Raw genomic sequence first — 27,423 nt, 5'->3', positions numbered from 1 at the left:
TGGGGTTTTTGTTTTTATATACAAGACACATTTATCCATTAAATTTAGAACACGGTACAAAAAAAACACTTCAACTAATTAATCTTACAATGCTGCTCATATCAATTACTGGTCTTATTCCTAATAATAAGGGGGTTTGCTGTAGGCGACTCGCAGCTTCCACTCCTTTGGATCTGAGAGGTTCTGGGGCAGCAGGAGGGGAGAGGGGACAGAAAGGAGTAAAAACCAAAAAAGGCCCCTACGGCAAACGGTTCAGATCTGAATGCAGAGAGAAAAAAAAAGGAAAAAAAAAAAAGAAAAAATACAAATTCTATATTACATACAACAGGAAAGTGGCTGAAGACAGACAACGCAGAGGCGCCTGCGGCCTGCCCTGCAGGGCCCTGCCGGGGTTGGGGGCCTGGGCGCTCCCCACCACAGGGCTCTCTCCTCCCTGGGATCCTTCGGCATCATCGGGGTAGCTGGGATTCTCTTCCGGAAGCAAAGTGGTGGTGGGGGGGGCCCGGCCTCAGTTGGCACCCCAGCTGTAGCTGTTGTAGGCGGATTTGTTGGCCTGGGATTTCTGGGGGATGGAGCTGCCTTGGCTGCGCTGCCCGGAGCCGCTCTGCAGGAAGGGGCAGAAGGAGAAGCGGGTGGTGAGTGTGGGGGGGAACCGGCCCCAGCCCACTCTGCAGGACGATGCCTCAGCCCTGCCAGGCACTGCGGCCACGGCGGCTCCTCGGCGTCCGCTGCTCCGCCTCCGCCCAGCCGAGCTCCCAGTGCTGGGGCACGGGGGCTGTCTTGTTTGTGCCCCGGCAGCCCCAGCACCCTCCCTCTGCTCCATGCCTTCCTCCAGGGCAGCAGCACACAGGGCCAGGGGCAGCAGGGAGCGGGGAAGGGTCAGCGCAGGAACGTGTGTGTCTGCACGTGGGTGTGTGTGTGTGCACGTACCGACTGAGGGCCTCTGTCCTCACCTTGTGCGGCCACGGGGGAGAAGGAAGAGGCTACTTGAGCCTGGGCAGCCTTAGGGGCAGGGGGAGACCCCAGGGCAAGTGCAATGCATTATCAGAGAGTTCATTACCTGATCTTCCTGCTGGCGTTGGCAGCACAGTATCATCTGCAAATATGGAAGCTGTTGCAGTACCAGGATATGTAAAATAAAGGGACAAACTATGACAGTAGAAATCCACGGTTAGACCTGAAAGCTCCGGCAGGGTCGTGGCTGTGGCAAGTGACCCCTTTGCTGCTTGGCCTGTGGGGCTCCCCTCTGAGGACGGGGGAGATCGGGACGCCCCGGGTGTGTCTGCGTGAGGGGGCACTACCTGGCCATTCCTAGTGCAGCCTGGCAGCATGGGGGGTTGTGCCAAGTACCCCCCCAGCAGAGCACACCCCGGGTGTGTCCTCACCTCATCCTCTCACCTCTCTGTGTGTATGTGCAGGTGTGAGTGTGCGTGTGTGTCACCGCGTGTGTCACTGCGTGCGTCCGCTGCAGGACATGGAGGGGGGGGAAGGGGCAGAGGCTGGAGGGGGAGGAAGAGCCCTAGGAGATACCCCAGCGAGGGGCTGGAGCGCCGGGGGCATCGCTCACCTGCCCGTCCTGCTGCAGGTGGTGGTGGAGGATCTGCGAGTGCGGCTGCTGATGCGGGGTCAGGATGTGCATGAAGGGGGTGGGGGGATACGCCGCCGCCGTCGCAGGGTTGATGGGTCCACCACTGCCCAGTGCCGAAGGCAGGTTGAAGGAGGCTGCCGGGGTTCCAGTGTGAAATCCCTGCTTCTCGAAGGATTGCTGAGGAGGGGATGCCAACAGTGGAGTAAGGGCTGGGAGCCAGGTTGGCAGCGTGCCCCTCCCCAGCTCTACACGTCGTGGGCCCAGAGTCAGTGTGCGATGCAGAGAATGGATAGAGTCTCTTCCTATGGCTCTTTCTGGGCTTAGAATTGCTCTAAACTGGGGAAGGTCAAGCATCTCCCTTCTCCCTGGCTGACCAATCCAAGGGGAAGAGACCTTTATTGCACAGGGAGGCTGTCTCAGAGCTCAGTTCCCCTCCGGAGCCACGCAGGGAGCACTCACAGACACTAACCTGAGTTTTGGAGTAGACAGAGCCCGAGATGTCCGGCACGCCTGTATTACTGGATGTCACGGATACACCTGCAGAGGAGGGAGAGGCAGGAGAGCGTTAGGCAGCAGCCACCGTTTCAGCAGGAGCTGCTGACAACCAGCAGCACCTGGTGGAGAGCTCTGGTGGCCAGGGGAGGTCTAAAGACAGATCCGCCTGGGGAGCAGGGTCCTGGCATGGCCATGAGCAAAGCGCCCATACAAATTTAAGTTCTTCTGCTCTGGACACGAGTCCAGAAAGCAAGCGAGGGGCTGGAAAAACACACAGAGAAACACACAGAAAACAGCAGCTCTGAGGAGAGCTGGGGAATGCAGCACAGAGACACGGAAACAAACCCCCAGCATGGAACACGGCAGCAAGAACAGCCTGAGAGCTCCTCATGTGTATAACAGGCAATTGCACGTAAAGGCAACTCGGCTGTGGGCTGGGATAGTTGGTGCAGTGACTGCCAACACAACCTGCACAGGGCTGTCTGTAAAACAGGGTGGCCCAGAGGAGAACTCAGTGACCATTTAAGGTGCAGAAAAAGGGCTGAAATCAAGGAGGTTTGAAGGGCTCAGCACAAGATGACCTGGTACAAAGCTGAAGGACCTTCACAAAGAGAAAACAGTATCTTGAAGGGCTCTAATGTAGTGAAAAGAAGGACAAGGGGAATTTAAAGGCTGGAAGAGGGACCCAAATGCACCCCTGTGTAAGTCAGCCGGAGGCCAACCAGTGAAACCAGTACCAAGACAGGCGGCAGGTTCACAACCTTCCTGCATCTTTGAATCAAGGATTGTGGTGGTTTGAAAAACCACCTTTTCTCTGAGGTAGTAATGGTTTGCCCCACTGATAATACTGGACCAATCGATAGTCCACGTGCGCCCTACGGAAATTACATGCCCACAGAAACGGAAGAGAAGGTGGTGAAGATAGTTTAGAAGGTAGGTAGCCATGATCTGATGCAGGAGGACGCAGGGGGCCAGTGAGCCCCTCTGGGGGCCAAGGGCCCCCAGCTGAGGCTACGGGAGACCCGGTATAGTGTCAAAGCTGGACCGGGTCCCGTAATCAAGAGCTGGAAGAGTTTCCTTACTGTCAGCAGCAGCAGAAGACATTGAAAAGCAGCAGCGGAGCAGTCCTGAACAGAGACAGCGATGGCTAAAAGCCAAAAAGATAGCCAGTAGCAGCGAGATAACGTGAAGCCGGCTGAAAGACGCAGAGATGTTCCTGCAGGAGGGAGAGCCGGCAACAAAACAGAGGAAAACTCAACAGAGCTGGTTTGGGGTAAGACTGTATTACTTTCCCAAAACCCAGAGACTTCCTGAAGAGGAGGGGTGGACTTCCAAACCCTTAGGGAGTCCCGAAATGCAGCAGCAGCGAGAGAGAGAGAGAAAGGAGCTAAAAAACCCGGAGTCGTCCTGAGAGCTGAGCCAGGACGGAATGCGGAGGAGGTGGCCGTGCCCTCTGCTGCTGCTGCTGCTTCTATCACGCTGGCGAGCCGAGAGAGAGCAGAAGAGCTTTGGTAAGACTGAACTGAAAGCTGCCTTCAATGTTCTAACCCAAGAGGAGTGAAGATCTACAAGGAAATCCCCCGAAGGCTCGGGCTCGGGGTTGGAATTTCCACAAAGTAAGAACAAAAATCCTGACTGCCATACTTAAATCTGCTGCCTCAGGAAAATGAAGGACACTAACCAGTGCCACAAAAAAATGAAATTAAGGAACTGTGGCCTGAGGAGTGACAGAAAGACTTTTCTCTTTTCTTCTTGGACTTTTATTGAAGAAAAGGAGAAATTTAATTTAATGTAATATATATGTGGGTGTAAATAAACCTTTGTAAATATTTTCCCCTTCCCCCAATAACGAATGGTTGTGTTTTGTCTGGAAACTCTCCACATGAGGTGAAAAAGATATCAAGTCCATACCATCACTAAACCCTCTCACAGGGGCAAACTGTGGGAGGGGGGCTTGAACTTAAAAATTAGATTCGTGGTAGTTTCAAACCACCACAAGGATACCTCCCTAGAAAGTGTCTGCCAAACTGGTGGGAAATGAATTCAAATCCAGAATAATTGCTGTTCTATTGATCACAGAGAGGCAGTTAAAAAAACCAACAAATCAAATAAAACCAAACAATTCAGCTTCTGACAGGGGTTCAAGGCCCCAGCCACTCAACTGTGGGGCACAGAGGAGGGCATGAAGTGCTCTGTATCTCCCAAAACCGCTCCAGATGTGGATGCAGAACAATCCTGGGCCTTTCCAGGGATAATTGAATGACATGAGAGTGGCACCCCAGGCATTCTCCTCCCTTACTGCCGGAAGACAGCAGTCCCCAGCACAGCCAGGGAGACTGGGAACAAGCCCTGCTACTGCGGAAGGTGCTCCAACAGGTCTCTTACCAGTGCTGTACCCATGAGAGCCGTAGCCACTGGGCTGTTGGAAAGGGGTCGCTGATGCGTTGACGCTGACATTCACACCATGCTGCTTGGAAGAGGTAGGAGCAACCTACAGAACAGAGAGGAGCAGAGTGAGGAGAGGCTTTGCTGTGCCACCCCCCTGCCCAAATCCCACACCTTGCCTCCAGGAAACTCACAGGGAACACGGCGGGCCCATACTGGAAGGTGCTTGGGAGCCCTGGTACCCCTGTGTAGTACGGCAGACTGGTGTAACTGTAGCCAGGAGGCAGCGCCGGGTTCAGGAACGTCTGCTGCGTGGTGTGATGGGTCTGGGTCTGGCTCTGCTGAGGCTGTGCCAGAGTTGTTGCAGGAGCAGGAGAAGAGGCATCACCTCGGCCAAATTTTGTTAAGTCACCTGAAATAGAGGAGGTGAGAGTGAAGAACACAAGTGCCAGATCCTGGCCTGTTCCAGCTCAGCCCAAAGCTGACCCAGCCTTTTGATAAACAGCTACTTGAATCAGTTCCCCCCCTCCTGCCACTGCAAAAGTCTGCTGCCCTCACAAGCCCTCAGACCTTTGCACACTGATAAGGCAAAGCTGTTAATTACTCCTTGGCCCTGAGAAGACTACCGGGGGGAAGGGAAGCCCACAGTAGCCCAGCTACTGTGCTGCACTGCCTGACGTCAGCCCACAATCCAGCACTGGATAAACCTGCTATTGGCTGCCTGTGCAGCAGAGCCTGGTGCTACAGCTCTCCTTCCTCCCTCTCTGTGCACCAGCAGCAGGACTGAACACAACCCAGTTCCCTGCCTGGGCTGTGGAGGGCTTGGCTGCAGGGCTGGGGGAAGCTCCCTGTGCTGCTCTTCATGAGCACCCGCTTGGTTCTTCTACGCAAAAACTCTCCAGTTCAGAGCTCACATGGGGCCACACTCCAAGCTTGGCATTTAAGCCTCAGCTGGGCAAAAGCACTTCCACACAAACTGGCTCCTGCTGAAGCCAGGGAGAATCAGTGCTGGAAAAATAGCAAACCTCAAAGTGCAACAATTCCTAAAGCATGTGAAAACTCAGCACAGTTACTGCCCACTGCAGGTTGGCAGTGCATAAACGCATCTACCAAGGTCAGTGAGCGGTCAGGCACCCGCTGAGTGCTTGGTTCAAGTTTGACAGGTCCCAAATGTCCCGCTGGTTTTCTTGATAAGACTGTCCCATAGATAAAAAACTTAATTTCTCCATATTTTGTGCTTCTTTGTATTTTCACTCGCAGTGCTTGAGTGCTGGCCTCACCACCACCTGGAAAGCGGTTCCCCAGCTGTACTCCTTGCTGAATCTTTCAGCCCTCCCTCACTCCCTTTCCAACTGCCACACTAACTCCTACCCGCCCACCTCTTCCCTGTAACAGGCCTTGACAAAACCAGATGTCCAAGGACAAGACAAGAATTTAGCTGCGAGACATGCTCCGAACCAAAGGCAGTGCAGGAGGCTGGCGCAGATGTAGCTCCAGCAGACAAAGGCACAGGACACCAGCAGCAGCAGCACAAACCCTGATGGAATGGGATTTAGAGCAGACTTTTTCCCTACCAGAGTACGGATTGCTGCTCAGGCTGCCATCTCTTCCAGTCAGCGGGGTGGTGGGCGTGGGGAATGGGATGCTGTAGTAATCCTGATGATTAAAAACAAATGGAGATATTTTATCAGCTCTGTCTAAAGGTGCAAAGCAGTATCTTTTGGGATAGAGGAATTTCTGTCCTGCAGCTGCAAGATATGTCAGGGTACCACAGTTCAACCAGCCACATCCAGGCTGATCATGACCTACAGCAGCCCCAGGTTTTTGTAGCATGCACCGTCCCCCTGATCTGGCTATTAGAAGAACCAGATAAGGTCTACTGGTATGCAGTCTTTAAACTGCCTGGACTTTCCCCTCTGCTTCAAAAGAAAATGGACACGTCCTATCACTAAGTAAAGCCCATTCTAAGAAGTATTTAGTCACTGCCTAAGTCAAGGATCAGAGGTGAATCTCTACAACAGCCCTGCTGCTGTAGTTCTCATGCTTCCTGGCCCCACAAGAGATACTGCTGATGAGTAACTCATGCACCCAAATTCCCACGTGTCAAGGAGCAACTGACTAACTCTGACGGCTGTCACAGAGAGGTGCAGCCATCCAGCACCCCATTTTTCCAGCTCTTTGGGACTACCCACAGCCTGACCTGTCTATAACCCCACAGCACTCAGAGCCAGCAGAAGTGGTGTGTCCCTGTCACTCTGCACTACTCACCAATGGGAATCTCGTCTGGAGCATTTGCAAGTCATCGTATCCGTACACCTGTGGCTAGAAAAAGAGCAGCAGATGGACTAGATAAAGACACTTATCTAATTTTAGATTAAACATTTAGATAAACATGAGATAAAGCCAAAAGCAGCTGGTCAGCAGCCCATGACCCCCCAGGTGCAGGCAGCCACTCCCTATGCAGGCTGATGCTGCTGGGGGTTCCTGTGAGCTGCTCAAAGGACAGTGCTCCAGACCACACAGCCCCTGAGCAGTTTTTCCTCAAAATCTGTCCTCAACTTCAGGAGAGGGCTGTGACACACCCCTAGACTTCGTGGGAGTCACCACCCTTGCCCTGACTGTGTTTGCCCTTTGTCACAGCATGTTTCTAACACAGCTCCATGCTCCCATGCACCATGCTCTGCCAAGGGCTGCTGCTCCCCAAAGGCTGGGGAGGCTGCTGAGAATAGGTACAGAGACTCTGCTCTGGGGTCACGAGGACAGACATTTACACCCACAGGCACGTGGATTTCATGGAAAGCAGGAGGTTCAAACCCCACCTGTCCAAGGCAGCCCCACCGAGCTATGTCAGTTTTTGGTCTCCCCACTATCCTGCATCCCTCCCTGCTGCAGAGGGAGCTGGGAGGGATCTGGTGGCATGACATTACCATAAAGCAATTGTTCTACTCACTGGATAGGCATGTAGCAACCCTGGAGCCATGATGTATGGATTAGGCAACAACGGTGGGACTCCAGGAGGGAGATTAGGAGGGGCTTTTCCTGACAAAGGAAGAGAAAGTCCCACAGTAAAGCAAACAGCAGAAACTCACTCTCTTAGCTCCTGTACAGCAGGACCCAGGAAAGTACCTGATGTTGTTGCGACAGAGCTTCGAGTGGAGGCCGTCACCGTGGAGTTGCTGCTGAGGCTGAGGCCCAGGCTGCTGACGCTGCTGAGGCTGGATGAAACACTGACCACCGGCGGCGCGGCCGACACCGTGCTGGAGGAGGTGGAGAAAGTGCTAGCAGAAGAATGGAGGCTCGCTTCACTCTCCACACTCGTGTGCTAGGGAAGGAAGGGAGGAGAGTCAGGGGACCAGGCAGGTGGAGCAGAGTGCACAGGTACCACAGGACACTGCCTACGCAAAACACACGCTGTGTCTGCACCTGGGTGTTCCTGCAGGGAACTGCTGCAGGCTACAAGGAAACCTGCTTTGCACCTGGCTTAAGTCCAAAGTCCTGACAGCAGCCGACCCCTAATGTTTTCAAGCCTCTCCTGTGGGCCGTGCCCCAACATCTCTCTGCTGGGGGGAGCAGGGCAAGACACCACATTTGTGGCAGGGAGATTTATTCTGCTGCAGAAGCCGATACCCAGGGACTCCATACTATGAGAGCTCCAGCAGCAGAGACATTTGGCAGCACTGCATCAGCTACCAGTTTGCTCTGATGTGGCTGCGACTCTGTAGCGCTTTCAAGGGCTGCTATAGGCCCAAAAGAGCCACTGCTCAGCCAGAGACAAGCAGGGGGTCAACAGCCTCAAGCCACAGGTGCACAGACAGTGTTCTGACATAACCCCCCGTCCTCTCTCCACACAGCACCCAAACTCCAGCAGGACAGCCAGCAGCCTGGCAGGTTCTGTCACAACCACAGCCCCAAGGTCAGGCACCCCAGAGAACCTGGCCAAGCCAAGTGGGAACGGGGCACAGAGCACGAGACCACACTCAGACTCACCAGGAGAGTTGAAGTTGATGTTCGCCCAGAGGATGTGGATGAGGACAGACTGTTCTGCTGGGTGGGCAACGCACTGCGGGAGGAGAAATAAAAGGTTGTCAAACCAAGGTGAGAGAGTCACTATTAGAGGCACTATCCCATTCCCCATCTACTCAGATGGGATGGGTCATCTCAGTCTTCCTCACTGCACGAGACGGTCTCTGATGTCTAGTATGGATTTCTGCTTCTAGTTATGCTTCTCCAGAAATCCACCCCCGACGCTCCTCACCTGCTGAGCTGGGCAGTGGTTGTACTGGGGAGCTCCTCGCTGTGGCTCAGGCTGCTCAGAGCTGTCGAGTGTTGGCTGGCTGTTGTCAGCAAGGACGACGCAGACACCCCATCACTGAGAGGTGTGATACTGGGAGCAGAGGGGGAATCGGATTTCACTGCGGGGCCTGTAGCACCTGAAAAGAAAAGCTTTGGGTTAGGGGCAGCTACTGGCAACTTCCAGAGGGACCAGCAAATGCTCAGCCAAAGGAGTCAGGAGATCTGGGGATTCCCTCACTGCTGCCAACCAGTTACACACTTGTGATTGTGTTCTATGTCTCATTTTACACTGCCATTGGCTCTACAAAGAGCTTCAAGACCTACAGATGTCTTCTACAAAAAAAGCAGAATAAATTATTGTCATTGGTGACTCATCAAGGATCTCATGGATCCATCAACAGAAAGCTCAATGTTCCAAGGCAAGCAAATAATCTAAATGGCAGCAATTAGTCCAGCAGGGAAAGGACCTGCTATTAGCACAGATAAAGCTTCTCATCTGAAGCAGAGAACATGAGCAGCACAAGAGACACAGGTCACCTGCTGTGCTGGCAGACACTTACCTTCAACGGCCTGTGTGGTTTGTAACGGCGTGGGCTGTACAGAACTGAAACCATTCTGAGAAAGAAGAGAAAAAAGGAGTACTGGGCATCACAGCTGTGCATTTCCAGAGGCAGAGCTCGTGTCAGCTCCCTCCCACACTCCCTCCTCAGTTAAGAAAAGGTCCTGCTACCAACACATGTCACCAGACTGTGCTGGGGTCAGTTCCAAGGTCAACTAGCCCCATGACAGCACGACCCCCACGTGTATATTTGAGAAATTAGTGTGAGAAGTTTCTCTGCTGCTGCTAGTAAAGACCACCTCAACCTCCTCAACCCATGTTCATTAGCCAAACCTGATGTTACTGAACTGGTGGGCAGCATGCAAGAACCAAATCTTTAAGAGGAAATTAAATCCTTTGCCAGCACGCCCCTCTCTAGCAGGGTAACTGCGTGAGACACAACACACACCTTGCAATCTACTTGACACCAGTCCCAGGTACGTAGCACAGCTGAGGGCTCTGGGAGCAGCCAGATGAGAGCTCTCACGAGAGCTCATGAGCCGCACAGTGAGGTTGGAGAACCACTTGATAAACCACTCAGCTTCCCCTGAGACACTGCTTCACACACAAGGCTCACTCAGCACAACAGGTGATAAAAGCTGTTCTCTTACCTTAGCCTGGGTCAGATCTTTTTGGGGCGAGGAGGAGATGGAATTTGGGTATCGCCTCGTCTGGGTGGATCTCTGTTCATACAGTGGTCCCTGAGCGCTGTTCTGGGAGGTAAATGTTGCTGTCTGTATTGTGCCGCTCTGGTAACCAGACTCCTGGCTTTGATTGGATGAAATCGTGGATGAAGATTCACTACAAAGGGGGGAGAAAAAATATCCAAGATAAAGAGCACCAAGCATCAGCATAAAGGCACCGCATGAAGCAGCCGAGCCAAGAAACGCGCCCAGAGAGCAGGGGTAGCCCAACCACGGGAGGATGCTGGCACCCAGCCACAGCCCTGCCTCACACACTGCCTAGCACTTAAGAGACTGGCCAGCTACTGAGGGTCAGCCCAAGAGAAGACAGAGACACATCGCTTTGGCAAGGCGCCGTAGATACACCTATCCCGCTGTGTCCTAGTTTGCCAGGCAAAAAGCAGGACAAAGCACTCAATCCGTTCACCAGGGACACAGAGCAGTTGCGCTGGGGATTCCCCTTCTGTGTTTCCAGCAACACAGTTGAAGGGCAGCAGGATAACTCCGCTTTCTGTCCAAGTGCCGCAGGCCGAAACAGCCACAGAGCTGCCCGATGAGTCTGCTGGCAACTTACGCTTTGCTGTTGCATACACTGTCCCCCCTTTGTGACCATAGCACAGTCAGAAAGGGTCTACTAGTATGCAGCACAACTCAAGTCCATGGGATCAGCGACCTTCCAAAGCTGCCTGCTTGGATTAACGGTTCCTGGCGCTCACCTGGCCGTGCTGGTGTACAGGCTGCTCTGAGACTGGCTAACGGCAGCACTGGTTGTGGGCGTCGACTCGTACTCAGCGAGAACAGGCTCCGAACCAAACTGCAACGCCCCAAACTGCAGGTTTAGCCCTGAGATATCCGCCGAGCCAGGCATTTCCACCGCAAGTGCAGGAATCTGCAAGGGAGGAACAACAGAACGGCCCAGTCATTCCCTGGGATCAGCACAGAGAACTGCTTTTAGTGCCCATGTTTCCCAGCACACAATGGCAGTTACAGGCTTGCAGCCTCTGAATTACACCGTTCAACCCAGGCTGGCGTGTAACTCCATCACCCCCACAAACACCCCATGCTAACAGCAGGAACGGCAACCCCAGACCTTCCCTCACCAGCCCAAACGGATGCTTCTGTAGCTCTAACACAATCTGACACCTCCTTCCCCACCATCAATCCGCACCTTTGATGTTAATGATGCTTTTTTCTTCTGCTGCTTCAGCTTCTGCTGTGCTGGCTGGGGACTTGAGGACTGGTTATCCGAGGACCCTGGGGACATCTGGGGCACAGGATTGGTTTTGCTGGGCAGCGGAGAGGATGGGGGTGCCGGTGTGGTTGTGGAGGTCGTCACCACAGGCTGTTTCTCCTGCATAAACACTTCTATCATGGTCGAGGTTGACGTGAAGGCCTGTCGCTTAGTGAAGGGACTATGCACGGAAGAATCTGTTGGGTTCTTGAGATCTATGGGATGAGACAGAGGTGAGTTAGCAGGGTATGTTGCCTTAAAACTGAATCAAGTTCTGACACTTAACAAGAAAAATAAATTTGTTTCCTACTATGAGTCATCCTGGAGCCTGTTAAAATCAGAGAGCAGAGATCCCCAGCATCTCCACTCCCAGCCTTGTGCTCTCACCACCACCACTGCCAAGCCTTTTTAAGCTCTTCTCCCCTCAGCTCCGCTCTTCTCCCCTCGGCTCCTTCCACCATCTCTACAGGACAAAATCAGCTTGCGTGGCAGAAGTCCTCCATTCTCCAAGAAAAGCTGAACTCCAGAGTCCCTTGTGTGGAGACACTGCACCAGCCTGATGCCGCTTCCTCCCCCCTCCTCCCCCCTCCCGGTTTCTACCAGCATTCCAGTATTCCATTGCCTGCTCCTTCCCCTGCAGGGACTGGGTATCTCCAAGCAACATCACTGCTCAGGGCTGCCACCCTCAGGTCTTTGCACCACCTTCCCCCTTCCGCTAAGCCTTTACACAGCTTATTAAAAAACAGCTTCTATTCTCTCCAACTCTCCTCTGTGGCTTCTTGTCTGAGAAGATCAGAAGCTGTCAACACTCACTGTCACTAGGACAGGGCTCGATTTTTCTTCAGCTTAGATTTGAACCAGAGCCATTTCCCTGCAACAAGCACAAGCTGAAGGAAATGGCACTAGCACTCGACCACAGCAGAGCTCTGCACCTTATCTGAAAAGAGCCTCTCAATCCCTATTTATTCCCTCAGGCCAGCCCAGAGGTAGAGTTACTTTTTGGCATTTAACAGCAAGTCGAATTCCCTTAGAAGGTAACATCAGGTCAGCAGGGAGAGGAGACTGACAAGTGTTGGTATTCAGGACCTATTCTCCAGAAGTGCCCTTTCAGGCCTTTTTCCGGTACAACTTTACCTTAGGAGGTAGTTCTGCACACTGTGAGAGGCTCAGGAATGCCAGATCCCTGGCCTTGAAGCATGCTGGAATGATGGATTCAACTGCTCCAAGTATAAAAGGAACAGGGAGAGACTCACATGCACTACTGTATTTTGGTCTCACAAGCTTGCTCCCACCGTTCTATTCATTTCTCCAGCTCAGCTGGCTTGGCTGCAAACTTGCGATCTCCTCCTCTGCTGAGTCCCTTCCCCTGCTGCCTCTGCAGTTCCCGGGGGGAACACACTCTCCCCACTCTAGGGGGGCCATGCTGCTTTTCCTTTTCCTTACCGTACTGCACCAGAGACGAGGTCTGCGTGGTGGATCCCATGTCCCAGGAAGCAGCAGTGGTGCTCCCAGCAGGCTGGGTGTGCTGAGCTGCCAGCTGAGCCAACGCCTGGGCTGTCTTGAACTGCTCCAGAAACTGAGACCCTGTGGTACTGCTGCCTTTGGCCTCCCCGACATCTCCAAACCCTTTCCCCAGCATGCTCACCTGCAATTTCAGCAAGGAGATAACAAAGTCAACATCTCCCATGGCTTGGAACTTGGCTCAGAGGACAGGTACATCTCTTAACATAAACCTGAATGCACTGTACCCCGCTGCTTCTCACTGGGTGCCTCAGCTTAACACTCCTGAGCTCCAAAAGCACACACACTGCTGGCAAAGAGGGCTCATGCTTCTCTCCCAGCCTTCCATCATGTGTGAGTGCAGGCATGATCATCTCTCACCCAACTCATAGCATGGTACAGCCATAGAGGGTTACAAAGAAAGCTAACAGACAGAATCTTAAAAATGTACTCAATTATTCTCATGCATTCAGTTGCACTAAAAAAGAAACACCTGGAGATCTCGGCTCTATGTTAAGGTGGTTTTGAAAATCCTTCCTCAACTACCTCACCAGTAAGTGCACAATTTTTATTTCTTTTTGCTTAAGTTACACAAAGCAACATCCGCCCAGGTCCCTGCACATCTCTGACTCTTGACTCAATGCCTCCTTCCCTCTCCTGCCACTAGAGGCCAGCATTCCATCCCCCAGTTCCATCCAACACCAGTTCCCAACCACTTCCACTTCTCAAATTGTTGAAATTGCAAGCCCTGGACTGTAAGAGTTTTTCCTTTCCTCTGAGCAGGAAAGAAGCATGTGTTGCAAATGTGTTGCAAATCAGACAAGGGCAACAGGGGGGGAATTATCCCAATTATTTCAAGTTGAGCAATGAACTTCAGGCCTCTGCATTTGAAGCAGACTGGCAAATTATCTGGCTCTGCCAGTCTCAAGCAGCAAGCAGGTGTCAGGACTGCATTTCCCACATTACCCAAACAGACAGAGAATGTCAGGGAATGAGCAACCCCCATCAAATCTCCGCTGGCAGAGACCAGCATTTCCTTACCATGCTGTGGTGAGAGAAGGAGTTTCCAGAGGCAGGCTGGGGCAGAGCAGTCTGCTTGGAATTGCTGAACACCAGTGGCTGGGCCAGAGAAGGAGTCTGGGATGACTCCAGGTTCGTTGACTCGTTCTCCATAGAAGACGGTGTCTTTCCTAGCAGGACTGCAAGATCGATCCTGCGAAGAGAAAGAGGATAACTCAATAAGGTTACCATGAGCTTCCGCTTCCATTACAGCAGAATTCCCCCTCCAGCCTCACACCTTTAACTTCACAAATTGAAGGAACCTTCAGAACATTAACTGAAAACTGCCAGTAGCAACCTCAAAAGGAGAGAGGGAGATGAAGCAAGACCCTGCATAGCCTTTGATTTCAAATCATGTTTTTCATTAATTTAACACAGCAAAATGCCCCCAAACCTGAAGAACCATCAGCAGAGCCTAGGAAAACTCTAATCCAAGATTAGGACCCAGAAATTACTAACTCAACTTCTCCATTTAAATCCACCTCATCTCGTTCAGAGCTGCTGCATTTTAGCTAGCTGGCAAGGTTTAGTCAAAGAAGGGAAATTGCTCCAGGACTTGTGTGCCACTTTTCCCAGGTAAATGGCATCGCCATGGGCACTCACCTTTGTCCAGCTGTGATTGTCACATTCTCAGCAGGCAGAGGCACTGAAGACACGTTGGAGGCAGTGAAGATCTTTGTCTCCGATAGCTGGAAGATAAAAAAGGGAAAAAGAATTCAAAAGTGAGAACAGTGCCTTGGAACAGTGCCTGTGACATAAAGCACAGGAATGTTTGAGACAAAAGGTTAGAGAAAAACCTCAAGAAATTCAAGTGTTTAGACTTAAACTTCCCTAGCATTTGCTTCCCATCAGAATCAGCTTTTATTTGTTTTTTTCTCGGGCAAGTGCACAAATCACCTGCCAGTGAAAAAAAAAAACCTAAAATACTTCCACAAATTTCCCACAGTCCACAAACCCACTGGGGTTCCTGGGGCCCTGGGCTGGTGCTCTGAGTCGATGGCACGCAGCGAGGATCTGCCAAACTCCCTGCACAGATAGGTGCAAGCACTGGTACAGAAGCCAAAGGAAGAAACTTTGGACCCCCACTTAAGCTTCCAATGATCCAGGCTCACTTGGATGATCTGACCAACAGATCTACTTCAACTATGGAAGGGAAAATAACATTGCTCAAGAATGGGTGAAGAGGAAGGCTAGTGACCACCTGTGATTTAGCCTGGAACATATCCTGAACATGAACAGCTTCTATTCCAGGCTGAGAAACCACCAGAAACTAAAGCGCCAGAGTTAAAAAACTAAACCCGGAACCCCTGGGGGCATCTCATACACACTGAAGGCAAGAAGGGCTCTCAAAGGCTCCCTTCTAGCAGAGACCTGACTGAACAAAGAGAAACTGCTCCTGTCTCCAAACACAGCAGGAGCACTTCCCTCAGAGAGTGCCTAGAAAGCAAACACTTCCCCTCCTTGCCCAGTCTGTTGGTTGAGCCAAAATGAGCATGCAAAAGTAACAATCATACTAAAAAAGCTCAACCCTGCTCCCATCTGCAATAACAGAAGTCCTCCCTTGATTTGGAGAGGGACTGAAGCCCACTTCAGAAGAAACTGATATAGAGGCATTAAAAGCTGGTGCTGACAGCATCCATTCTCCCCTGAAGGAGACATCAAGTAGAGAATGAAAGGTGGCAAGGCACGCCAAAGAGCAAGTCAGAAAGTCAAAAGCTTCTGTTCCATCCAAGTCACAAGGACAAGCAGAGGCACATGACATGCAGGAAACTACTGCTGCCTCCTCCATGGCACATGGTGAGATCAAAGGCAAACCTTCCCCAACTGCCACTCCACTGGAGGGACGGAGCAAGAGTCCTGCGTGGAGTCAGGCCAGTTTTTGGAAGAATTCCATCATACAGTTACAGGAAATGAGAGGACCACCCTCAAGGTCCTAGGAGATCCCCTTCTGTCCTGGGCTCCTATGACAAGCTCTACTACACATATCTTTTTGAAGCTGTGATGATTACTTATTCCTCATAGCTCCTGGAACTGGGAGCCTGACTGGGGTTCTGCCCATAGTCTGGGGGAGGATGAGCTTTGAGCTCCCCTAGAGCTCTGTGTACAGACAGGACAGCAGCCTGCTGGCAGATGCACGGAGGAGAAGGGTTTGGAGAGTACCTACATCTTCATTCCAGTCCTCCGTGCCCCATTCTTCTGTGGCTGCCCTCCACGCACCTACAAGGACAACAACAGGTACAGAAGTTATGCATTCATCAAAGCTCTGCCTCCAAGAGCTGGAGAAGCACTGGGGAGCTTTGCAGGTAGCCAGGAGGATTTCTATTTGCCAACCAAGCAAGTTAAAGCAGTAGACCCCAACCCACGCTTCCTGGGCAAGGTACCATGACAGGGTCACCTCTGCCTTGCTGCCCCAGGCTGAGCTGAAAGAGAGGGACTGCTGGGCTGGCAGATAGGGCAACACACACCTCCCAACACCCAACAGGGGAGCTGAGCTTAGCAAGGAAGCTCCAGCACCATCCCCAGCCTCCTTGTGCCATTTTCCTGACTTCCCCTTGTACTGCAGTAGCTACAGCTTTGTGCACCTGGGAGCAGTCAGTGTTACCCCAGCAGCTTGGACAGAGCACCTCCCTCACAGGTTTCCTGCCAGCTCTGGCACAGGATCTCACCACCCAGGTAAACCTTACATTCCTATAAAACCTAGGGACAACTGAGCATTCCCGTGATTCATCTTCTCTCCCCAGCCAAAAAAAAGTCTTGAAGCCTCAGTGCACCAGGACCTCCTGTGCACATGCAAATGGGATTCAGAAGGGAAAATCTGAGGGACTGAGCAATTCCTGCATTTTCTGTGACCAGTTGCAGAGATATGCTCAAAGCACTGGGGAGAAAAGCTGGAGACCTCAGCCACAATCCGCAGAACAGTTTAAGCAAGTAAGATTTACCAGAAAATAAAAAGAGTTTTCCCTGACTGCATCTTCAACTTGTTCTGACCCTCGCTTCCATCACAGAGTTTAACTTCTGTACTTCAAACATTATGTGGCAACTTCTGAATCCATTTAACAACTGAAATTTGGTTTGGGAGGAGAGCAGGAGATTTCACATCTGCAAAAACCTCAGAGCATAAAGCCAGTCCTGTTTTGCACAGCTGGTTTCCAGTCCACGCAAACCAGATCAACAAAACATGACAGGGCCAACAGGGTTAATCTTGGAGACACTTACAGGGACGGAACAAGTTGGCATCAGCCTTTTTATAGGCTGAAAGCCTTTTAGAGCATAAAACATAGCATGCGGGGAAGACCATTGTGGATTCTTCTGCAGGACACACTTTAACTGCATATTTAAATGACTGCCTGTCTAGAAGTGGGGAATTTAGTGCAAGAAATAAGTATTTATCAGTGAATTATTATTTTTTCATTGTTGTTTTGTTTTGCTTGACAAGTTGAGCCAATTCAAGAAGCCTTCCAGGATTTATTTTCTTTTATATTCAAGTTTGAAATAGAGATACTAATAAAACATGACTTCCCAGAGTGCCAGGAATCTCAGGGCACGCTAGTCTACCCCTTCCTTCCCAGCCAGAAGCATCAGGAGTTCAACACAGTCAATGCAAAACACATCTGGGGTTTAAAAACCCAGATTCCCCCCTTTCTCAGATTTTCTGTGCCCTCCTGCTACAGCAGTAGCAGGAAGGTTGCTGTCCAGATTTTAATGGATCAGAAAGATCCTTCCAGCTCAAACCTTACCCGAGAGGTGGAATAGGGAGCTGGATGTACCTGCAGGTAGCCAACAGAGCAGGAAGCCAACAGAGTTGCACCAAGAAGATTTTGTGCATGCAGGAGCACAGCATAGGGTTCTTAAGTATTGCTTGTTTGGGGAAACTGAGAAGAAAAGCAAAGCAACACAAAAAGTAGAAGGAAACCCTGCAGATGAAGAGCAGCCATTGACGGGGCTTTCCCAGCAAGTCTACTCCAGTACTGGACACCAACTCAGCACAGCTTGTGCTCCCTGCATACAAAGGGGTAGATAGAAAAACAAAGAACTGCCATGTACAACCAGGCATTGACCAGGAATGCTCCAGAAAGCACCCAGCCAGCACAGAGTGGGAAGTTTTTTTTAAAGAAACCAAGCGTATTGCTCTCCATCGAGCTCTTCCGAAGAGGAGAACTGCAACACAAGCAATACTCTGACCCTTCTAACACCATTTCAGAAAGGTTGTCTTCTGAACAGCGAGCCCTCCTCTCTGCTTTCAGAAAGCCCTTCAAAGAGCTGCTGGTCTTGAAGGTCCTCAAACCAGGAAGAGAGGAAAAAATACAATTAAGCCAACAACATGTGCCAATATGACTGTGGTGAAGGAAAAAAAAATCCCATTGTGTCTCCAAGATGTCCACATCCCTCCTCAAACACAGTCTCTTCATTTTAAACTGGGAGATGAGCATCCAGCTTGCTCCTCCCACAGCCCATCAGGCAGTCTGCTGCCTCTCAGGAACTGGATACAGGCCTGTTGCCTCAGCCTGGAAGGGCAACAGACTCAAAGGCCCCCAGTCTGCACCTCAGAGGAATGTAAATCCAAACAAAGCCAAAGGGCAGCAAAACCACAATGGCAGCTCTGGAGCAGATGGCCTTGTGCTGCTCGTGGAAGTTAAAGATTAATCCTGAGGTGAGAACCAAGAGACACTGTCTGCCTGCCAGTTGGGCCCCTGCTAAAGAGACTCCTCAGCCTCAACACTCCTCCTCCTGCCCTGACCTTCAAGAGTCAAGTGGCAAACTCCTCTGGAAGGTTCTTTAGTCTCAAGACCTCAGGTTAGATAGAGGAGACAGTCAAACATGATGTTGGCCTTGTTATGGACACCAATGGGATTCAGCAAACTGGATCATCTCATGGGTGTCTCTTGGCTTCATAAGGCATAAAGGTGCAAGAACAGAAAATAAAGTGGCCAGGCACTGAGTAGCTTTAACATCAAGCACCCCTGTCACCTCAAAATCCGCCATCATCTTCAACTGCAGGGAGGCGAGGAGAAGCAGCTGGGCAGCAGGAACATGCCAGAGCAGCCACTGGGCACTGCTCACCCAGCGGTGGCTGTGAGCAGAGGCAAAGCACGGAGAGAGTTTAACCAGACCCATTCCGCTTGCAGCAGTTGTGGCCCTGAGCAGGAACAGCAGGGAGGCTGCAGGAATGGCATGGGGGTGACAGCAAGTCACAGCTTTTCAGGATGCAAGACAAAGGGAATACAACTGAGCTGCCTCAAGCCTCCTGCCCTCGGGTGGGATGCTCTGTCACCAGCACTGTGGACACGGAGCTGCTCTGGGCACCAAGAAGCAGTGGCTGAAGCTAAAATTTGGAGTTGGGGTTAGCCTCTCCCAATTTATATTCAAGGTGTCAGCATTAGTAAAAGCACAGTCAGAACAAATGTCAAGTATTCATTAAAATGAACAAACTGAGAGAGAGAATTACATATCCACAGATATTTCAGGGTTTTTTTAAAAAGCTGTAAAGTAAAGGTATCCGGGGCAGTTAGTGCACCTGGATGTATCGTACCAGGAGCAGTGTCAAATTTTCGGGGATAATTTGACCCCTCACCCCCAATGAAATCAAGTCCTGAAACAAAACAAAAAGAAAAGAAAGACAACCAGTGAAATTTTGACTTAAAGAAGTGAAGGTGAGTTTCATTGCCCCCACATACACCAGTCACATCGTACCTGTGGATATTGTTAATTTAAAGAGATGCCTGTGGCTACTAAACTGGAAAAAAATGACCATGCACAACACAGGTGACCAGAGGTGTTGCACGATAAACTTTACAGCTGCTTTGCAGTACTAGAGCAAATTCAACTTGTTCTGTCAGAAAAATCTTCAATTCCCCCCAACCACACTCTAATCCACTTTGTTCCACAATTCCGCAAAACACCAACACAGAAGAAAAGAAAACCATCCACACAGAAGCCTGTTCCCACTAGTCAGTTAAACTTCCAGCATATAGAGCTTGTCCACTCCCATCCCTTTTCCTGCGGAGCCAAGTGTACCCACTGCCCTCAACACATGCCCACACTATTCCCTCCGGTATTTAAAACCCTTTTTCAACTGCCAAGATGATCACTCAATCTGCTCACAGGCTTATTTTTTCCCCCTTCCACAGCTCTGTTTTGTGAAAAAAATCCAAACAAACAAAAAAAACAAAACCCAAACAAAACCCACCAAAATACACACAAACAAGCTCCCACCCCCTCCCTGACACTAACAATGTTCAGTAAAAGGTATCCCAGTTTACAGGACTTTAATTCTCTCCTTCCAAAGCTATCAGTTTTTCAGCTAATGCGAGCAATACAGAGGTGGCCAAAAGCACCATCAACATAGGTGTGAATGCTTCTTACACCCAAGTATGTGGTATTTACTTGAATACTCAGAAATTGTGGAAAAACAGTTTGACTTCATAGTGGGGCAAGACTGCTCCATAAAAAAGCCAACCAAACCACTCTGAAACTCACTCCACAAACAGGCTACTTATGGTCAAGGACTGTCCCCTGCAACTGCCCCATTCTCACACTGCAAAATCTGAGTTTGCTGTATCTCACGATACTGCGTGTATGTGAAACAAATCCCAGGGCACCAGTTTTCCAATGCAGGAGAACGTGCAGGGGCAGCTAGGTGTTCAGAACCATCCACCGAACACATGCTGGCTTCAAAAAAGGGAAGGAGGTCAGATTCCTTTCATCTTGTTTCTGTAACAAAGTCTCGCCCCACTGCAGTTTGAGCAAGGTGACCATGAAAGAGAGAATGTTCCTAGTACCAAAATCAAGAGCAAGACATTTGACTCCAAGTAATATTCTCTGGAGGATGCACCTAACATCAGGAGAACTTGGACCTGTTTAATACACTACAGTTTATAAAAAAACCCCTTTTCCAAACAGTAGCATGGTTTCTACTGGAAAACAGAGGTGAATGTTCCTGTGCCTCTGTCGTGCACCCCACAGCAATCATCCAGCTCCCCATTTCCAGGGCAATCATCAAAACATGTGCAAAGGTGCAAAGAATTAGGGTCACTGAAATTCGTCTCTGAACTAACAACCCATTCCTCCATCCCTGAGCCTAAGACCTGCCCAGAACCTCCTCAGTGCAACTGGATGTATGCAAAATCCACTCACCCTCTCAACACAAACCAGCACATGTGCGTTTGACACTTACTTGTGCCATCGTCCGGCTCAAAGCTCCCAGTGTTGTTCCACGTGTTGTTGTTGCTATTCCCATAGTTCTCATCTGTGCTGGCTGGCTCAGCATAGTCAGCAGGGTTGAAAGTTCTATAAGAAATACAAAGACGGAAATGTTCACTCTCTCTTTGGCTAAACATTTTGAAAGCAACGGATGTTATTCAGAGTCTCACAAGGCAGTTCTTTCAGCACAGGGATGCTTCAGCTATGCTAGCCACCCCCAAATCTAAGTTAGCATGATGCAGTTTGGGCCTTATTAACAAAAAAAAAAAAAAAATGGGAACACAAATGACTGACACAAACAGTACTATTCATGCACAGACTTATCTTTGCTGTGGTTTGTGCCAGTGAAACTTACCCCATGCCTTGGGCAGAAAATCTTCCCCCTCGCCGTCCAGAGCCACCTGTAAATACACAGACATAGGCACTTCTGAGCATCTCTTGGCTCTATGTCACTGGAAAAAGAAACACTCGAACAACATATAGAGTTCTGATGCCCAGAATATGGAAGTGGAGAGGACCTTCCTGAGTTGATGGGATTTCCAGCAACGTCTTTAGACAGATGGGAATGACCTCAGCTGGCTGGTAGCATGATTAGCAATGCATGATTCCAGGCTCAGATAAGGTTTCCAGCTGGCACAAACCATAAGTACTGAATCCCAGGTTCTGATTTTTGCAGGGTGTGACCTCAGCAACAATTTCTGAGCAGCAGATTTTGTGGAAAAATTAAATTTCTGCACCAAGTATTTAAAGCTCAAGCCAGTGATGGTGCTCAGACACACATGTAAGAACAAGGATGCAGGTTCTGTTGCTAACAAGCCATTGACCCACCTGCCAAATAGTCATCTTGGGTTTTTTAACTTCCCGCCTCTGTAACAAAGCTCAATTTTTGTTCTAACTCCACAGATGGGATGCAAGAACTAGGTGATGTTTCTAGCATGCTTAGGATGGGGAAGCAACATGTAAACACTACCGATAAGCACAAGGACAGGAAAATTAAAGCGTGTATTTTCAGTTTGGCAATTCCTCCCATAAAAGAGGCTTTGGAACCTCATGGGAGATAGATACACTGCTGCCATTCTTCTCCTCCCACCCCCTCGGACCCCAAACCCCATGTGTACCTCGGCCTCGGCCACGTCCCCGTCTCCCTCTTTCTGTGCCTCTTCCAGAAGATCCTCCACTCTTCCCACCGTCTAGTCCATTCTCCTGGCCCCGAACTGAAAGACAAAACAATGCAAAGACAATTTCAAGACTCATTCTCCTTTAGTGGGGGTACAAGACCAGACCTCAAACCCCAAAGTGCAGTGGCTGTACAGGGGACCACGTCACCACAGGCTCCCAGAACTTTTGATTTAATCTGATGGTAGTGAGAACGCATCAGATCCACACACACACACACGAATGGTTTTCCTCACAGATGTGCCTGCTTGAGAAGCTTTACAGACAGCTGTTACACAGCACTAAGTGCTTCAGTGGGAGAGTTTTGGGGGTTATGAAAGGGCAGGTCCATACACTCTCTTCCACGGCTGGCACCTCGCCCCCGCCTGGGTGGCCCGCCACGTCGTCTGCTGAAATCCCGCTCCCGCTCCCGGTTTTCTTTGCTTTCTTCACTGGGCTCTGTCTGTCCACTCTCCTTCTGTCCTGAGACACCCTTCTTCTTCCCGACCATTTCCCAGGAATGCTGAAGGTTTGCAGAGGGGAAAGAAATTAATCATAGCTTTATCAATGCAAGATGCAAATACACAGAGATTTAAACATGCTACAGAGTATATAACAAGAGTCTCTGAAGAAATGGTTTCCAGACCAATTTTTTATTTGAGGAGTCTACACACAGCATAGCTTCTTCCTTCAAGGAAAGTTTTTTCACAGCTGACTGGCATGCAGTTTGAAGTAACAGGAGACAACTTTTTCTATTTCTGCACTAAAATTCTTCAGTAGAGAGGGCATGATATTTCCAGAGCTGAAAGCATGGATAAATTTACCTTGTTTAGGGGAAAAAACCCTGCCATTTCACACAGATGACCAAGAGCTCTCAGAATAACCCAGGTAAATGTTCCATAGTGCTCTGCAGTCAACGTTTTGGAGTAAGTTCTTCTCTCACATGCAGAGTGATTAACAAAACCCCTCCCGAAACAGCAGCTCAGATGGGAGAGAAGCATCACAGAATTCAACTCATCTCAAGTTCAACTGTAAAAAGTTAAGCGTGCCTCCAGCTCACTACCATGGGCCTGCACTCATTTATTTTATGACAGTCTGCAGCAGTTTCATACTCTTAAACCGATGCTGCATGCTGGTGAAACAATTAAAAATAGTCACAAGTCATTGACAATCACCTGAAAACACAACTGGCAGGCAAGTCAACAGCTGGTTTTGGATGGCAGCATGCAGGGACAACGACAAAACACCCAACAACATAGTGGCACAAACTGCCATCAAACCCAAGGCTCCCAAAGTCTCTCTCCATAGGTATCTTGCTCTAAAGAAAACTTACAAAAATGTTTACTTGGGAAATGTTTACTTGGCATACTGTAATTTAAACCGAACCTAATCCAATTCTAAGGTAACGTCTGCTCCTTTACTGTTTCAAATACATTACCAGTAACTAGCTCAGCAGGCAAGCTGTCCTCATCAGCACCAGTGCACCCAAGCAATTAGCAGGGCTGTTTTCTCTCCAAAAATTCCCTTTCCAGGATTGCTGCACAAGCTGAATTCAGGCCAGAAGCAGCTCCAAGACACTTGACCAATGGCAGCGCAGGGGCTGCCTGTGCTCAGCGATGTGGCAGCTGCAGGGCCACAGGGCTGGACCAGTGGCAGCCTAGGGCTTTCTCCACCTGCTCCCTGCCTGCCTCTCCACACCCTGCCCTGCACACCTTGTGCTGCTGGGCCTCTCAGCTGCTCCCATAAAGGAAGTGCTGCTCCACAACGCCGGGTGCTGAACCCTGTCCTGGATGCTGCTATCCTGAGCAATGCGTTTCTCTAGGAAATTAAATCGCTGTGATGGCAGAGGTTTGTTCTCTGACTAGAAGTCACGGGTTACAAGAGATCTGGAGAAAAATACAATCATGGCAGAACTATGCCTCAGCAATGCACATCCATATTATTTCCCTCTCTAAAAAGCTTTTCTAATAGATCTTTTGATCAGTTGTCAATGGCAAGGGCTCTCTAAAGACAAGGAGGAATGGGTACGTGCACTGTATGGAACTTGGCTGGTGCCAAAGCAGAGCACCTGACACTGGGAAGCAGCTGTGATACACATAACATAGTCTGAGGCATCCAGCTCACTCACCTGTCCCCAAGGGTTCATCACAGGGGAAAAAAATGAGCTAATAGATAATATTGAGAAGTGATATTCAGAGCCTCAACTCTACAAGGAGTTGAGTCGGCTCCAGCCAAACCAGGGTGCCAGGAGGATACCTGTGATCAGTGGCAGTTTGGGAGGATCTGATACTCATAGGCTTTTTTCTGGGCTGTAAGAGAACTTGCAAATCTGCCATCTATACCACAGAAGGAATGACGCCCCACATACAGGCAGAAGGTTCCTCTTAAACAAGCGCTCACTTGTTCTCGGAGCTGACCTCGGCTTGCTTGAGAGAGGCACCTGTGTGAAGGACAGCAGCCAAGCCCGATTCCACAGAAAACAAACCGCGAAAAGACCCTCAAAACCGTGGCATGGTCAGCAGCACACAAACCAGTCAGGACATTGCTGAGAAGTGTTTAGGGGCAGAGACAAAAAAACTATGTTACTCTGACAGAAAGGACCTGACACATACCTGCCTTTCAACACAGGTCACACAGCCCTGATAGGGAAAAGGTACGTTCCTTCACACTCAGTGGTGTGAAAGCACGTACAGATGCCACTGCACTGTTGTCAAACTGCTCGGATTCAAAATGAATAGGAAGGAAATGACTTATTGCATTTCCCCCTCTATTCCTTTGAGCCTAGGGCTAAGCTCACAGTCTGTGCAAGGCCACGGAGAGCAGCGTTCAGCAGTCAGGTCACAGTCACGCCTTGCATGCTCCTGTGGAACTAGTCAGTCGTGGCTCTCCTTATCTTGACATTACAGGATGCCTCACCTGCAAATGTGCAGTGACACTGAGCTAGGCCTCACCAGATTTACAGGCCCCAATCCTACCGTGTCTGGATTGCCCTCCAGCAGCACATTGATGGCTCTGTTGACATCCCCGTTGCAGTCATGCAGAGCAATCACACACTCGTCCTGGTTCTTGCCTGTGATGTCAATCAGCTGTAAAGAAGACAACACCACAGTCAACATGTTCCAAACTAAGATGGCACCAAAATGTCTATGGGTCTCTCAGGAGGCAAGTTGAATCCCAAACCAGAAATCCTTAAAAAAAAAAAAATCAGGGCTTGTAAGTCTCCCCAGCCTTCTCAGCTTAACTGTGTCCCTCAATGAGGAGTAACTGAGGGTGTGAAAGTTACCACTGTTTCACCATGACCCAACCTATAACCCCCTTTTCTCAGTACAACACTGTCACCTGTGGGAACAAACCGGAAATTCAGCAAGGCAAAAGGTGCTGCTCCTGCATCGGGGCAACCCCAAGCACAAACACAAGCTGGGGAAGAATGGATGGAGAGCAGCCCAGAGGAGGAGGAGGAGGAGATGTGGGTTAACATGACCTGGCAATGTGCACTGGGAGCCCAGAAAGCCAACACTGGACCGGGCTCATCCCCACAGCGTGGGCAGTACGTGAAGGGGGGGATTCTACCCCTCTGCTTTGCTCAGGTAAGACCCCACCTGGGTGCTGCCTCCAGCTCTGGGGCTCCCCAGCACAGGAAGGATGTGGAGCTGCTGGGGCAGGACCAGAGGAGGCCACAGAGGTGCTCCGAGGGCTGGAGCCCCTCTGCTCTGGACACAGGCTGGGAGAGCCATGGGTGTTCAGGCTGGAGAAGAGAAGGTTCCAGGGAAACCTTGGAGCCCCTTCCAGTGCTGAAAGGGGCTCCAAGAGAGTTGGAGACGGACTTTAGACAAGGGTCCGGAGTGACAGAACCAAGGGGAAATGGCTTCCCACTGCCAAAGGTAGGTTGGATATTGGGAAGGAATTCTTCCCTGGGAGGGTGGTGAGGCCCTGGCACAGGTTGCCCAGAGAAGCTGTGGCTGCCCCATCCCGGGAAGTGTTCAAGGCCAGGTTGCAGAGGGCTTGGAACAATCTGGTCGAGTGGAAGGTGTCCCTATGGCACAAAGGTCCTTTCTGACCCAAATCATTCTATGACACAAGTCTGTGAAACCAGTCCAAGGAAATTCAGGAAGCAGCCAGATGTGTCCCTCCCACCCCCTCAGCATTCACAGTCCTTCCAGTATTGATCTTGCCTCCCCGTCAGGGTTCATCTTCACTTTCCACACTCACTTGTTTCACCTTCTCCTCAAAGTCAGCATCGTTGTGGTCCGAAATCATCTGTGCCAGTCGAATCTGTTCCGCAGTGGCCTAAAGAAATCAGATGGATAGAGAGAGCATGGTCAGAGCAGCCCATTTCCAAACTGTCCTCCAAAGGCCATTCTACTTCCCTGAGATCTCTGGAAAGGAATCAGTATGGTAAAGAAAAGGTGCAAACAAGGGTCAGAAAAGGACAGGTCCAGGGGGAAAGTGAGATGAAAAAGGAACAAGGGGAGTCTGAAAGAAAGGGAAGTACTGCTGGTTGGCCTTATGACACCAGGGGAGCAGCAGCCACCTGAACCACTTCTGTTTTGGGGCAAACCTTACCATCACCAGAACACCAAGACCCACTGCAGGCAGCTTCTCAGCCACTTGCATTCACTAAAGTGAGGAGGGAACAGTCAGACGGAAACAAAACCAAATCTCAGCGTCGGGTCCCACTCGGAGACACTGACACAAACACCAGCGTCAGTGGCTGCCCAATTAACCTGGCTCTGGCAGTTCTTAGGCAAAGAAGAACTGCCCATTAGCACCAGGCCAAGCAGGAGAGCCAGGTCTCCACCTCTAAGCTACCTGGTTTCCATGGACACTGCCCTTACCTGCGGCCGCTGCTTGTGCTGCATCTGGCTCTGTGTCTGTGTCTGCTCCCAGTTCCCCCGGGTTCGGTTAGTGCCCACCGATGTCATCATTTACAGTATATACAAATAACAGTATTTACAAGGTAGAACTCTGTGGTGGGTCGGGGAGAAGAGAGAACAGACTGTTAGAAACCAAAACCAAAAGGCAGCACCAGGACTGAACAATCGTACGGGCAACACAGCCAGAACACCCGTTGCAGGCCCCCACCCTCCCCCCACCACTTCCCTAAAACCATGGCAGGCCAGGTTACCATCACCATGTGCTCCCAGCACAAAACAGCCACTTGCACTTCTCGAGGTTTCTCTGCCAATTCCATGGCAGGTTGTTCCAAATGAAACATTTCCTGCATCCACATGGGAGC

General features: G+C 50.4%; 1 protein-coding gene and 1 non-coding gene across 6 annotated transcripts; both read right to left on the bottom strand.

Moving 5' to 3' along the window:
• Positions 1 to 27,260, bottom strand: UBAP2L (ubiquitin associated protein 2 like). Of its 5 annotated transcripts, none has more exons than XM_027742399.2 (28): positions 27,023 to 27,260; positions 26,397 to 26,474; positions 25,163 to 25,273; positions 22,542 to 22,710; positions 22,151 to 22,246; positions 21,388 to 21,433; positions 21,007 to 21,119; positions 19,363 to 19,422; positions 15,997 to 16,049; positions 14,436 to 14,521; positions 13,815 to 13,986; positions 12,717 to 12,918; positions 11,211 to 11,488; positions 10,759 to 10,931; positions 9,971 to 10,160; positions 9,322 to 9,376; positions 8,724 to 8,898; positions 8,456 to 8,528; positions 7,595 to 7,790; positions 7,419 to 7,507; positions 6,737 to 6,790; positions 6,043 to 6,124; positions 4,663 to 4,880; positions 4,469 to 4,574; positions 2,058 to 2,125; positions 1,568 to 1,765; positions 1,061 to 1,111; positions 1 to 604 (listed from the first exon to the last, which is right to left on the bottom strand). In XM_027742399.2, exons 1-28 carry the CDS (start codon positions 27,110 to 27,112, stop codon positions 509 to 511), a joined length of 3,378 nt encoding a protein of 1,125 aa, XP_027598200.1. In that variant the 5' UTR covers positions 27,113 to 27,260; the 3' UTR covers positions 1 to 508. The 5 variants fall into 5 exon arrangements, with proteins under 5 accessions (XP_027598200.1, XP_039241886.1, XP_027598205.1 ...); XM_039385952.1 differs by having other exon boundaries at positions 1,061 to 1,096; XM_027742404.2 differs by lacking the exon at positions 19,363 to 19,422 and having other exon boundaries at positions 27,023 to 27,259.
• LOC113999222 lies at positions 6,224 to 6,358 on the bottom strand. The gene has a single exon (XR_003544782.1). It is a non-coding gene; the product is annotated as a small nucleolar RNA SNORA58 (small nucleolar RNA).
• Positions 27,261 to 27,423: the final 163 nt, after the last annotated feature.

The sequence above is a fragment of the Pipra filicauda genome, unplaced genomic scaffold, assembly GCF_003945595.2.
Source record: "Pipra filicauda isolate LSUMZ 115617 unplaced genomic scaffold, ASM394559v2 scaffold453_size531900_pilon, whole genome shotgun sequence".
Taxonomy (NCBI): Eukaryota; Metazoa; Chordata; class Aves; order Passeriformes; family Pipridae; genus Pipra; species Pipra filicauda.
This window is presented reverse-complemented; position numbering and strand designations above follow the sequence as displayed.

Bases quoted from the DNA above. Each gene is read 5' to 3' on its own strand.
- UBAP2L (XM_027742399.2), bottom strand. From the start codon at position 27,112: ATGATGACATCGGTGGGCACTAACCGAACCCGGGGGAACTGGGAGCAG. The intron at 6,125-6,736 runs GTGAGTAGTGCA...TTTAATCATCAG, and splicing joins TCCAGACGAGATTCCCATTG to GATTACTACAGCATCCCATT. The intron at 4,575-4,662 runs GTGAGTTTCCTG...TCTGTTCTGTAG, and splicing joins ATGGGCCCGCCGTGTTCCCT to GTTGCTCCTACCTCTTCCAA.